At 34.1% G+C, this 14929-nt stretch overlaps 1 protein-coding gene across 4 annotated transcripts in view; it reads left to right on the plus strand.

Annotated features, from left to right (window-relative positions):
- Positions 1 to 14929, plus strand: part of LOC106870480 (tyrosine-protein kinase Fer) — a 141304-nt gene that overhangs the window by 88692 nt on the left and 37683 nt on the right. For all 4 annotated transcript variants that reach the window (XM_014916589.2, XM_014916592.2, XM_014916591.2 and 1 more), the window contains exons 2-6: positions 3671 to 3881; positions 8911 to 9084; positions 11282 to 11378; positions 12385 to 12574; positions 14147 to 14284. In XM_014916589.2, coding sequence (XP_014772075.1) covers positions 3675 to 3881; positions 8911 to 9084; positions 11282 to 11378; positions 12385 to 12574; positions 14147 to 14284 — 806 coding nt within the window. In that variant the 5' untranslated portion in view covers positions 3671 to 3674. The remainder of the gene's footprint in view (positions 1 to 3670; positions 3882 to 8910; positions 9085 to 11281; positions 11379 to 12384; positions 12575 to 14146; positions 14285 to 14929) is intronic.

Here is a 14929-nt window from a genome sequence, read left to right on the forward strand (position 1 = left end):
TCTTCAGGCAAGTTATGACTGAAGAATTGATGGAATATATACATATATAGACTGACTCAATCAAAATAAAGATATTGATTTCAAATTTTAGCATAAGGCCAGAAATGTTGTGGGGTGGGGAGATAAGTCAATTATATTGACTCCAGTATTCAGCTGGTACTTATTGTATTTAACCTGAAATACAATAAGCATGCTAATGATTCTACCCACTTGCCACTGTCCCCAAAATAAAAATAGTGTTGATTGTAAACAGAATGAGTACTTGACACTATAGTAGAGATTAACAATAAGTGGAAGTGTGTGTGTGTGAGAGACATTGAAAAGACAGCTGTATTGAAAACGCATTCATGAAACCTGTGCTTTATATTCTAAATATATCTCATGTAATTTCCCAAGACTAATACAATTTGTTATATTCAAACACCAACTTAGGTGTCCTACAAGTGTCACGCTTTAAGAGAAAAAAAAAAAACATAAAAACATGCAGTGTACAAAAATTTGTTTTTTTTTTTCAACAATAAATATTTGTCTAAAAATAACATTGTGTAAAGTTTCCTGTTTTAAGATTCACAATGACACACATTTTTGAGCTTTCATTTACTATTCAACTCAACAATCAAACCAAGTAATTATATAACAACTGTATATGTTAGAGGTGTCTCTCCCTTTTTATAAAATTAATGACATTATATAAAATATTAATTGCTTTACATTTCCTAATGGTCTTTTAGTTCTTGAAAGACTGGTAGAGATAGGGGTGGTTTGGTGAATAAAAATCTGATTTCTTACATTGGCACAAAACCTCATACTAGGGCAATTTTTATAGATAATGATATCAAACTCAGTGCTAGGTTTGTACATTATCTTACCTACCTTAGAAATATGGAAGTCAAAAGTAAACTTTCATCTTTCTATGGTAGGATTTCAGCATGTGGAGAGAGTGGATAAAATGGGATTATCAGGTGTGGATCTTGGAAGGGACTGTGCTACCGTGGGCAATGCTAGCTGGACACAAGCCGATGCTTATTTTATCTCTTCAACAACACACCACCTTAGCTTTATGTTCTTCATGTAGAAGTCACTCTTGGGAGATATTCCATGTCACCATATATGTGTGTGTGTGTGTGTGTGTACAGAAGGTGTGTGGCTTAGTGATTAGGCTCATGATCAGAAGGTGGTGAGTTCAATTCCTGTTTGACATGTTGTACCCTTGAGCAAGACACTTTATTTTACATTCCTCCAGTCCACTCTGCTGGCAAAAATGAGTAGTATCTGTATTTCAAAGGGCCATCCTTGTTACACTCTGTGTCACGCTGTATCTCCCTGAGAGCTGTGTTAAGGGTTAGAATATCTGTGGAGTACCCAGGCACTTGCATGTTAATTTCATGAGTGGAATGTTCTGTTGATCAGATCATCTGGAACCCATGTCGTTGTAACTGACTGAGTGCCAGCTTGTGAACATGACTGTGGTTTGTGCAGAATTTCACATGTGTGAGCACTCATATGTAAGATATATGGTTTGTTTATTGTAAACGATTTGCTGATGTCCATAAGTGAATATTTTTTTGACTTTGAAAAAGAGAACGGAATGTAACATTCATTATTTGTATTAATGGGGGGTCTCAATGAGAGTTTGAATTATTTGATATTATGGCAGTTTTTATTTACTTTTATTTTCATTTTTTCCACATTTCTGTTTATAATTACAGAAAAATATGTCTGTTCACTTGTTAATATTTCATGACCAGCACCAAATTAATAACTTTGTTTTTTTTTTCTTACTTTCTTTTTGTACATTTATTTGTATTGTTTTAAAGGATGGTATATAGATAAGTAGCACGGGTTAGATAGATGGGTTTGCTGATTTGGAATTGTTATTTTAATTTGCCCAGCACTTAAATAATGAGAAAAACAGTGAGAAACAGACGTGTTAATAGTATGGCGATTTCATTTTTAAATGTAGAATTTTAACAGTGGAATGTGGAGAAACTATCAATTGAAAGGAGAACTCAAGTGGAGAGAGTAACAATTGGCATTCTAAGCATTTGCTTGTGTTGTATCACTCCCTCGTTAAAACCAGTGCACAGCTCAAAAATATCATAGAGAATTAATTAACTGCTTTTGATTCCAACCTGCCAGACACTGGCTTTAGGTTTAGGATACAAAATTGTCTGTTTTAATATGTTCTTTTATCTTTTATTTTTTACTTGTTCCAGTCATTGGAATGCAGCCATGCTGGAGCATTGCCTCGAAGGGTTTAGTCAAATAAATTGAGTAGTTATTTTTTTAAAGCCTGGTACTTATTTTGGTTTCTTTTTTCTGAACCACTAAATTATGGGGATGTAACAAACCAACACCGGTTATCAAGCAGTTGTAGGGGACAAACACAAACACATGTATATATGTGTGTTTGTGTTTGTGTGTGTGTGTGTGTGTGTGAGGAGTCATAAAAACGGAAAAAGTTTGTTAAGTCTTTAGGCTTACATTTTTGTGCCTACATTTTTGCGTCCTTTAAGGTTCCACATGTGTGTACATTGCTTCAATTAGATGAATGGAGCGATAAGTGGGGAAAATGACAGAACGATGTGATTGAGAAACAAACTTGTTACCACATGGCCATGCCTCTACAATGTTCTTATTCAAATTAAAAACCGCTGTAATGTTTTGTGTAGAAATATTTCATTAGGATTGTGCCTAAACTTGGATTACTACAAGCAACACTCAAGACATTATGAAAAAACATTGTTGAGGTAATGTAACATTATCAAATGAAAGACAATGCTTTTCAGGTTCAAATTTCTCTATAAATAAAGAACACAAAAATATAAAACTAGCACAAGAGAGAGCTAATGAAACTATTCATCTATAAGTCCTGATTTATTTAAAATTAATTGGCTGTTGGCAACATAAAGTCTTGGGAGTTTTGTGTGTGTGTGTGTAAATATATGTAAATGTATATATATTTATATATGTACATATGTGTAAATATGTATGTGTGTGTGTGTGTGTAAGTCTTTGAAATGATTTTTTAAAAAATAAGATTGTATGATTATTTTTTAAAAGTATTAAACTCAAATTTATTGATAAAATGTATAATATCTTTTTTTAATTTTTACATCTACATTATACTTTGATATTTTGGATTCCTCATTGTAATCAAGTGTTTTGTTCCTCTCAGTGATATATTCACAGACTGGATTCAAATATAAAGATTTATTTATAAAATGCAATACCGTACTTTCCCACATGTACAACATACTCCAGTGACCTACTGGAGAACAGTATGATTATCTTTGGTTTGCAAATAAAGGTTCCAAGTTTAAATCCAGTCTGGGACTATGTATACAACAAGTAATAAAACACATGATAATGATTAGTTATCAAACTGATCAAAGCTTAAATGTAAATATCAAATGTTTTTCATTTCCAAAGATGATATTAATAGTCTACGAAAATACAGTCTTATTTATCTTGTCTGTGTTATGGCCGTAAAACCAGAAATACATAACAATCTTTATGCGTGCTTTATGATTTTGTTAATATTTATTTCATGCTCTCAGACTTTGGTGGTATTTATTTTTAAAAATGTAAAATAAATATTGATTTTTATATATTAGCATAATTTAATAATTTATTTCAAATGCTAATTTACTTTATTTTTCTATTATAGGAAAATGGGTATTGCAAATGACCTCCAAGGGAGGTCATCACATGAGGCACTCATTCGTCTGTTAGATGAAGAACTTAGCCTTATGGAGACCATGAAAAAGTGTATGGCCATTCGAGTTGAAGGTGATCGGAAATATGTGGATATGCTCTCTAACTTTCTACAAGCCGCTCAGAAAATAGGAACAGTGGAATTTCAAACATCAATATATCGAGTAAGTAACTAATTCTTTTAAAATATCTTAAACCTTTGTTTTTATAATTAACTTTTTCTATTTAAAACATAAAAATAGAATGAAATTTGAAAAGGCTTTTATATAAGTTTTCTGTTAGCTGGCACTCTGTCAGTTGTAATGACAAATGTTCCAGATGATCTGATTAATGGAACAACCTGCTTGTGAAATTAACATGCAAGTGGCTGAGCACTCCACAGACACATGTACCCTTAATGTAGTTCTCAGGAAGATTCAGCATGACACAGAGTGTGACAAGGCTGGCCCTTTGAAATACAGGTACGATTCATTTTTGCCAGCTGAGTGGACTGGAGCAACGTGAAATGAAATACCTTGCTCAAGGACAGAATGCGTTGCTGGTAATTGAACTCATGACCTTGTAATCATGAGCCAAATACCCTAACCACTATGCTACACACCCACCTTCACACATAAGTTCTCTACTGTAGTACGGGCCAAATGAGTAACTTCTCTTATGGACATACTGTGTTGAAAACAATGAATATTGAAGGGGGATGAAAATTAACCCCAGTCAGAACACCAGATTCATTTTGGCCCTTTGGGGCTTTTTCAATGCAGTATTCTTGCAGTCAGTCACTTGCTTGCATAAGAATTTGTTGCCTCTGATATAAATAAAAAATTAAATAAAGTATTCATTGATGTTGTGAATTGGCCACCCAGCTGATTTTTTTTGCAATTGAGGCAGTTGTTTGTGTTTCTCTTTTTTTGTGTGTGTTTACGAAGTATAGAAGGTAATTTTATACTATATTCTCTTTAGTGAAGTTATTAAAATTTGAAGCACAAATGATACAGTTAGTAATATGATGTTGAAATGCTTAAAAAAAAAAAAACAATGTAACAATACGATTTTAACTATTAATACAGTCTTATGTTTCACTAGCCGGAAAAACTACCTGAATACATTTCAGTTGTAATTGGCAAATGTTGTAGAATGGCAGTAAGCTTACTAAATTAAGTCCAAGCCATAACCTAGATTCACTTGATGGTTGTTAGGAATACAGCTCACATGCTGAAGCAAGCTGGTGCTGATTAATCCAAATGCATTTTCATACTCAGATTTCATTGCTTGACATCTTGGAGTGCAACTTCCCTGGACTGATAAACAGGAAGCCTTTATTTTGAACTTGACTTTGTGCAGTGTACTAGTGTAATACGTTGTATATGAGATTTATGTGTCTTATACTAGAGTCATATGTGAAGGTTAGCCTAGTTTACAATGTCCCTCTCTTTTCTAGTTCATTTGAACAGTCTGTAATTAATAATTCATTAATGCTAATGTGGCTAGCTGACAGTCATTAGCATGCTAGGCAAAATACCTAGCAGCATTTCGTACATTTTTACCTTCTGGGTTCACATTCTGCCAAGGTTGACTTTGCCTTTCATCCTTTGGAGGTCAATGAAATAAATACCAGTTGAATACTGGGGTCAATGTAATAAATTACCCCACCCCTGAAATTGTTAGCCTTGCATTAAAAATTGAAGCCAATAATTCGTTAAAGCTTTCCGCCCACACATCACATTAATTCACCCTTCCCACACCCCAAGAGCCAAACTACATCTCATTGTAAACTATGCTTGTCTCACACCCTTCCCTTTGTTCCTGCAGCCCAATTCTATCTTGCTGTCTCTCTCTCTCTCTCTTGTCTCCCCCCTTGCTAAACTGTATCATTGCTATCTCACTGCTTGCCTCCCCCACCAACTTACTCACCCCATATATGTCTATATATATATACATACACACACACACACACCTGTGTTATTACTCACTGCAATCCCTTCCCTTCTATCTGCCTCTCTCCTTTTTGCACTTTTTGAGCTCTCTGAACACTCACCCTGTCTAGTCCTCTTTACCACTTCACCTTCACTTACATTCACCTCCCTATCTTTCTGTACCTTGAGGGTACACCCAGGGCCGTCACTAAGCCCTTGCAACCCCTGCAGTCGCAGGGAGCCTCCACAGTTGAGGAGCCCCATGTTAAGATCAGAGTACGTAGATTAGTCATCTATTTACTTTGGTTAAGATGTTGAACAAGAATTAAACTATCTATCTATGTTAACTGAAAATTTCACAAAATAAAATAGTAATACATTGTACTCACAAAAGTTCTTGTAAAAACATTACCTTGTACTACAAACGTGTACCAAACTTTGTGGATTGTCTATGATATACATTGAACACAAACTTAGCTCTCAGCTTGTTTATTCTGAACTGATCGATGATTTCACAAAGCGAAAAGTGCACTGTGTTTGTCTTTGAAAGTTGCCTGGATTATGAAAGTGCTCTTTTATTCATATCTGGAAGTTTTACTTATTGAAATTTGTAATAGACCTAAATAAATTTAACTTATACTTTTAAAGATGTTCTTTAGGATAACGTGAAATATGAAAGGATGGGGCCCTCGAAACAAAATGTTGTAGGGGGCTTCTAAAAGTCACACAACAGAACTGGGTACACCCTGACACATTTTCACCACCATTACTTCTGTCTCTCTCTCTGTTTCTGTTTCTGTGTCTGTCTGTCTGTCTGTCTCTGTCTGTCTGTCTGTCTCTCTCCTCCAACTGGGATAGCCATGTATCTCCTCTGCAGCATGACACCTGTTTTTGTTCTTCTATCATAGTTTAACCTCTTGTCACTTGACACAAAGCTACCTTCCTTAATACGACTTCCCCAACTCAGTTGAGGAGTCTGTGTCTTGCAAGATTTGGTGAACTTGCTGGTGTTGAAGCCATGTAAAGTGCACCCAATACACTCTGTAAAGTCATCTGTGTTAAGAGGGGCATTTGACCCTAGAAACCTTGCCAAAGCCGACAGTTGAGTTTTCCAGCTCCCGTCAAATTGTCCATGTCAGCATGGAAAACGGACATCAAAATAGTGAAGATGCTTTACACTATAGAAAGTTACTATAATTTGTAAATAAAAGTTCATATTCATATAAAAGGATAAAGACCCCCTTCAGTTGAAGAATGACTATGGGATTACACCTAGAAAGTTCCCCTCCGAGGCACAAGTCTGGGCAAGGTTGTTTTTATAGACGATCATCTGTTGCCCATGCACACCAGCCTCCCCTCTCCACACCACCAATGTTATGCAAGGGAAAGGCAAAGGCTGATACAGCTTGGTGCCGGTGATATTGCAACTCATTTCTATAGCTGATTGAACTGGAACAACACGAAATGAAGTGTCTTGCTCAAGAACACAACACGCAGCCCAGTCCAGGAACTGAACTCACTACCTCATGTTTGTGAGCCCGACACCCTAACCACTGAGCCATGCACCTTCAAGATAACAAGGAGAATAACAGCTTCAACTATTATTGTAGTTAACATAGTATATATGTTATTATAGCAGGTACCATAATAGCTCTCAGGTATATTCCAGGTTTCGGTTTACTGCATCAAGTAGTAATAGACATCAGTGGTAGCTTAGTATAAGCAATCCTGCTGTAATTCTTCTGATGGGTAACTTTGAGTTCACTTTGCTGGGTTATGAATATTATCAGGAATGTGAATTTCAAACAATTACCAAAAATACGGAGACTGGGACATCTTCAAATTTTTCTTTTAATATTCCAGTTGGTCATACAGTATAGTTAGTTGGTTCTAATTATACTGTATGATCAACTCTGAAGATCCACCAGTCTCTGAATTCTTTGTAATACACATGCTCGCACACATACACACATATCACTGAAAAAGCAGATAAATTGGTATTTATTCTGCTTGAGTTTCACAAGACTTGCTTGTCATTCTCATCATTGGAAATGGAGTTAATCAGTAATTAACCTGTTGGAAATCAATAAACAACTACACTATTGTTCATAAAATTCATGATGTAAAAATAAATAAATAAATGAATAACCAACACAGATTGTATTGTAGTCATTTCCTGAAATAAATTTCAATAAGTGCAATGTTATGATGTGCTTCGAATCTGTTAATTCTTCATATATATCCAAAGTGTGCATATGTGTGTATGTGGGGTGGGGTGGGGGAGTGATGGTGGAAGAATGATTCAAACGATATTGATATTGTAAGCAGAAAAAGGATTATCAACTGCCAGTATGCAAACTATTGACAAACGTTCAAAATATTGCTGTTGATTGTCTCATTTGCATAATACAATGTTAGATTACCATAATACTTTATGGATTAATTCATTGGAACTTGTGTCTGAATAATAACCTTTTAACAGGATTAGTTCTAACGGCAATAGTTATGTTAGTACTGTATGAAGGAGTGCAAAAAAGTTCCTGGCTTCGGATAAAAGAAAATACACAAGGATCAGTTAATTGTGATCTTATTCAACATATTCCCCTCTCAGATTCACACACTTATTGCAGTGGCCCTTCGGTTTTTCTAAGCCCTGTAAAAGAACTTGGAAAGTTGGGCCTCCAACCAGGCTTTTCGCAATACCCTTAAAGTCAGGAACTTTTCAGCACACACCCCTTATACATTCAAATCTAGGATCACTATTGTTTCCGTCTACCATATCCTTTCACAATCAGTTCAAAAGAATGCAAATGGATAAGCATTATATTTGACTAAGTATTCTGAATGCTAAAGAGTTAAGAGGCATAATTAATTTTAACAACTCCTTTACTTAATTGGGAGTTTATTTTACTGACATTAGAAAAATGAAAAGCAAAATTTTTGTTGGTAGTATTTAAACTCAGAAAGTTTCTGTTTGCCCCAAGGTATTTTTGATGTTCTAGTGTTCCTGCCAATTCATCATCATTGAAATATTAAAACATTTTGCATCTCTGAATATGAGATTAATAGTCTGAAATATTTATAATTGTATTAACAATAACTTATTATCTCAGGCATTTAGATATTTTATCAAGCAGTATTTGTTCTTTTATCTCTATTTACCCTCCTCCACCTCATGTGCTTTTGTTATTTCTGATCTTTTTTTTTTTATCTTATTTTATTTATTTTTTTTTTTTTACCTTTTTCTATATAAATTATGCTGCCAACTTTATATTTCCAGGCATGGAACTGTATTATTGAAGAAACAGAGAAACTTGTAAATCATGTCAGAAAAAATGTCGATGAACTCAGCTCAAAAACATTAAAAGCTTTGGGAAATTTGATACTGGAGAAGAAATCAGCTAAGAAGTCTTACATAGAAGAAAGGATCTATCTTGATGAAGAATTACTGAAGGTAAATTTCTAATCATTAGAGTGTTTTTAAATATTCTACCATTTTGATTTCTAAATTTGATATCAGTTTGAGGAAGGGATGTCCTTTAATGTAGTCGTATCTCTCTTGATCTATGTAAACCCCACCTGTTTTTGTTTATTTGGTGGGTTGATACCAACGACCCCAGAACTTGACTAGTATTCTATTTTATCAACTCTAAAAGGGTGAAAGGCAAAGTAAACTTCAGTGAGATTTGAACTCAGAACATAATGAGCAGTTAGAATTGGTAGAATTTTAAAATTTTTCTTTAGACCCTATCAGGATTCAACTTTGCCTTTCACTGTACCAGTTTAGTGCTGATCTGATGTAACCAACTACAAGGGGTGCTGGAAAGTTCCTGGCTTTGGGTAAAAGAAAATACAAGAGGTCTGTTAACTATGATTTTATTCAACATATTCCCTTCTCAGATTCACATACTTATTGCAGTGGTCCTTCAGTTTTTCTAAGCCCTGTAAAAGAACTTGGAAGGTTGGGCCTCCAACCAGGCCTTTTGCGATACCCTTAAAGCCAGGAATTTTTCAGCAAACCCTCATACATTCTCCCACTAAATTTGTAGCCTTGTACCTATATTAGAAATCATTATTTTCTACTGTTAGATTTATTATTAAATTTAGCCTATCATACTTTAGGTATTGTTATTATACTGCCAAGTAAATCTAATGCTATGGTAGTACAAGCTTCTTCATTATTTTTTTTTTTCAGTCAAAACTAATACAATTGATTTACTGTATAGAGTAATTATAGCTTGGAAAAAAATCCTGCTGTTTGGTGTATCAATAAATAATTAATATACCTCTGAAAAATCCTAGAATACTATGATGATTACAATTGATTAACAGAATTATGTTTTACGCATGATTAGCTTTCCTCTTCAGGCACAGACAATACTTCAGACCCCCATCAATGGCAAACTTTCTTCAAAGCTCACTTGGGACCCACTGTCTATCTGGTTGGGTGACTTGCCTGGACTAGCACAACTCTTCCATGCCAGTCGTCTTTTGCAGTCTTGATATCCCTAACTTGATATCCTCTGTCTTCCACAAGTTGATTGATGCTTGCTCTTCTTGATCTGCCAACACTTGTATGTCCATGCATGAGTTTTCAGAGAAGGAGAAGGAGAAGGCAATCACCAGTGGGAATCACAATGAAGTAACACTGCTCCATATTTGGTACAATGCTGCTGCTACATCCACAGATATTCTGGAATGCATCAAAGGAAAAGCCGCTTGAATTTTTGGTATGAAAACAATCACCAGCACATTCCAGCCTCAGGCCCACAAATATGTTGTCTCCCCAGTCTGTTGTTTTTATCATTACTGTAGTGGCCTCTTCTCCTCAGATTTAGCTGGCTTTGTGACACCTCCATTCAGACACTCTCAACTCATTCATCCATCTTTTTTCTTATCCTTAATATTGTGTTCACCTTCCTTCCCCCTTGAAGACCCTGCAATAAACAGCATGTCCAGTCTATCCTCATCAGAATGTTGTTCCTATGGAATTCTCACAATACTCGTGTTTTTCTGCATTTGTCTGCTTGTAACTATTCAAGAAGAACCTTCACTGCATCAATGGTTTTGGAAAGCCTGTGTATGCTATGGGTCCAATTACTTCTTCATAGCCAATTCAATTCTATTAATAAAATAAAAATCTACCTTTCTATTGTAATAAGGAACCCACAATATGAAGGACTTGGGGATTGAGAAGAAAAATTCTGTGGACTCCGCTTGATATTGAAGATGTTAATGATAATGATGATATAATACTTTTTGGCTTTATGTCGTTCAGCCTGCTAGAAGCAGCAGTGAATGAAATCTCTATCAGATTTCACCCTACCACCTTAAATAAAGAAAAAATGCATTAGATATTTAGTTCCAGATATATGAAGACCTGCAGAATGAAAAAAATCCCTTACTTGAAAACCAGTAAGGGCTGGCAATGGGTAGGGCATCGAGATATAGAATACTGATTGAACGAGTCACTCACAGCCCATGCCAGGATAGAAAAACTGGGTTTAAAAATGATGATGATAATGGTGATAATATTATTTGTTTAAAAATGGTTTATTTCAACATTAAAACCTTATTGTTATATTCCCCATCTTGCTTTTTTTTCTCAACTGATTTTTTTCATATTTTTTTTTCTTTGACTCTTTTTGTAGATCCAAGATGATGTGAACAAACAGGAAAATGACTACACAAGAGTACTTGATAAGTTCAAAGTTGACAAAGCCAGATACGATGATTTATGTGCAAAAGGTAAGTTTAATTTCTTTTGTTATGTGTGCTTGATGTTTTCCCTTAATGAAACTACAGACAAAAATCTTTGAAATTATAAAAATATTTCTTCTAGCCTTAATTACTAAGTATCCTTTTGTGTAGTCAGGTTGGTTGGTTGGTTGGTTGGTTGGTTGGTTGGTTGGCTGGTTGGTTGGTTGGTTACTAAGTGGTAAATGACAAAATGTTGCTCATAGTGCAATATTGTCTCTTAACTTCTACAGTGCAACTTATGTTCAGTCTGCTGGTGGACAACAGATGATTAAGAGAAATCTACACTTTTTATGACATACATACGTGTTATTTGCAGCACCTACTTTGACACTATAATAACAAATTTATGTGCATCCATTCAGGTTTTTTTTTTTAAATAATTTTTAGTTTAATGAATCGGCTCCAATACTTATTTTTTTTTTTAGACCTGGTATTTATTCGACTGGTCTCTTTTACCGAGTCTGATATCATAATTTGATAACATTACTATTTAGTATTACATGATAGCCTTACTATTTTTTTTTTTTTGTATTATAAAACAAGTATTCAATATAATAATATGTGAACATTCATCTTTGGAATTATTACATGGTATGATTATTGTTTGGTATTATACTGTGATAGCATTACTATTAGGTCCTATAATAAGTTACGTGGACATAAACACACCAACACCTGTTGTCACGTGGTGGTGGGTGACGAAGACAAACACACACCTTGCACACATGCATATATACGTATATACAATGAGCTTCTTTCAGTTTCTCTACCAAATGCACTCACAAGATCTTGGCCAGCCTGAGGCTATATTGAAAGATACTTGCCCGTGGTGCCATGCAATGGCATTGAACCCAAAACCATGTGGCTGGGAAGGAAACTTCTTACCACACAGCCATGCCTGCACATGTCAACTCTAATTCAAATTTTTTTTTTTTTTTTTGTAATATCTAAATTTTTAATTTAATTTCTTAACTCCACTCCTCTTTGTTTACAGGAAAAATTAAGAAAATTGAAGATGCTAAGTCCCACTACCTTCGAACAACATCCAAACTGCACAAACTACACAATGAATATATCATTGCAATTAAAGTAGCTTCATTACACCAGAATGATTATCTTGTCAAACTTCTCCCTTCATTTCTGACACACCATGAAGAAACACACATTGGTCTCACCGAAGGATGGTAAGATTCTGTTTTTTAAGCAATCTAATTTATTTAACTACATTATTACCTCTCTAGTATTACATCTTTAGGTAGTATCATATGGCATATACTACTATTAGATATTCTGTAGGTAACATTGCTACTTTGTATTGTAATGTGTGACAATATTACTATTTAGTATCATGCATGATGTTATAACATTACTGTTTTTTGTTATCATATGATGACATGATAGTCTGATATCATAATTTGATAACATTACTATTTAGAGATGTGACTGATGGTTTGGGGGTAAGTAATGGTCTGCATTGATGGCAGGAAGAAAATTGATGAATAATTAATACTAGTTTTTATTAATTTGGTCTAATTAAGTTATTACTGATTATTATTCCAACATTAATTTAAGTCAGTCCTTGATATGAGTTTGATTGCCTATAATAACCACTTTAACCCACATTTCTCATGATTTTCAAACAAAGCAGTAATATGACAATATTTAAATAGAATTTCAGTCTAGCAGACCTATGATTGAAGATATTCCAACCATAATCATCCTACATTTTTTTTTTGTATCTAGAATTTTAGTATTCAATGTAGTATTCCTTTTTGAAGATGGTAGGATGTAATTTAAAGTATATACATTTGTTATTTCCAGCAGGTCAAACAGCTGTGTAAAAACTCCTTTATTGGCTCCATTTTTAAAAGGCATAACATAAATAGGCATAACTCTTTCATAATTCTGTTTAATTGAAAATCTGCCAAACTGAAAATAGTTGTTTTTCATATTTCATCATATTTCATGGTTGGGTAGTTAGTCCTTGGAAAGGCATTCAACTGTAACAACAATTAAACTAGCATTAGGTAACTGTCTAAACTTCAAACTAAAATTTTGGCTCTTTAACCCTTTAGTATTTAAACCGGCCATATCTGGTCCAGATATTCCACATGTTTTCTATTCAAACTGGTGATATCTTTCCTCTCACACCTAACCTACATTGACATTCTAAAAATAAACAATCGCATCATTGAAACCTCAAAGCTATAAGATAATGCATGATTAATTCAAAACAATTTGAGTGAAAAGTATTACATTTAACAGAGTAATCTGAACATTAAAGGGTTAAACTATGATCTCAACATGGAAAAGTTAATACAAACCCTGCTTATTTTTAAATAATATACTAGTATATCAATATGATGTTGGTTATCAATAAAGATATGCATAGAGTTATATAAAATATGCTTAATAAGCTTTTATTTAGTTTGGGTCTTATGGTTAAACCACAAGGCTTTCAACAGTTTGGAAGGAGAATTGAACTGGCTTGATTCATTTTCCTTAAGACATCAGGTATTGCTTGCCTCTATTTAGTCAGAGGTAAGCCATCTCTGAAAACCTTTTGGATAGACAAAGCTAGGTGGTTTGATCCTCATTTCACAAGACTAGGTTTTATTAAAATACATATTTATGACTTTGTGTACATATTATTGACTATTTTTTCTAGTTTATTTTGTAAATATCAGTTATAATGTTATTAATTATTTTGTAATTCTTTTAATAAAATCTTGTACTATTTTCTTTTCTTTTTTTAGGAAATACATTTTGTCTCAGTACACTCAACTGACAGATCTGACCATGTCAAAACCCAGTTCCCCAACAAGTATAATATCCAAGAGTGTTAATAATATTGAACCAGACCAATATTTCCAGGACTTTGTTGCCAAACATAAGTAAGCAGTGTATACATTTGGCCATATTCTTTCTTTCTTACCAAGGAATCTTAAGTGTTAAATTACCAAAATCATACTACCTTATTTAGCTTTACATATAAGACTGGCTTTAGACTTTGGAGAGATACCAAAGAAGTAATACTCACACACATGCAACTCTGTGTGTATGTATGTGTGTGTGTGTGTGTGTGTGTGTGTGTGTGTGTGTGAAAAGGTGGGGAGAGGGAGAGAAATACATGATTAGCTATATATTTTCTTTTATTGAATGGCTGAATTTCCTTGGAATTGAATCACTTTAGATAGTTACCCCACTCTAGGGAGTAAATACCATAAAGAATACACACATACACGCACACGCACACACACACACACACACACACACACACACGCACACACATACACACTCATGTACATGTGTATCTTTCTCACCTTCTTTTTTTATCAATCTGTATATACATATATACATGCACATAGTGTATGCACACACACACACACACTCACAGAATATGAGGTACAAAAACATTAGAAGTACTCTGTACAAGTATATATTAGAAGTGTGCAGAATCTTATATTTCTCACAAAAATCATATATATATATATATACATATATATATATATGTATATATATATATATATGTATATATA

The sequence above is a fragment of the Octopus bimaculoides genome, chromosome 18, assembly GCF_001194135.2.
Source record: "Octopus bimaculoides isolate UCB-OBI-ISO-001 chromosome 18, ASM119413v2, whole genome shotgun sequence".
Taxonomy (NCBI): Eukaryota; Metazoa; Mollusca; class Cephalopoda; order Octopoda; family Octopodidae; genus Octopus; species Octopus bimaculoides.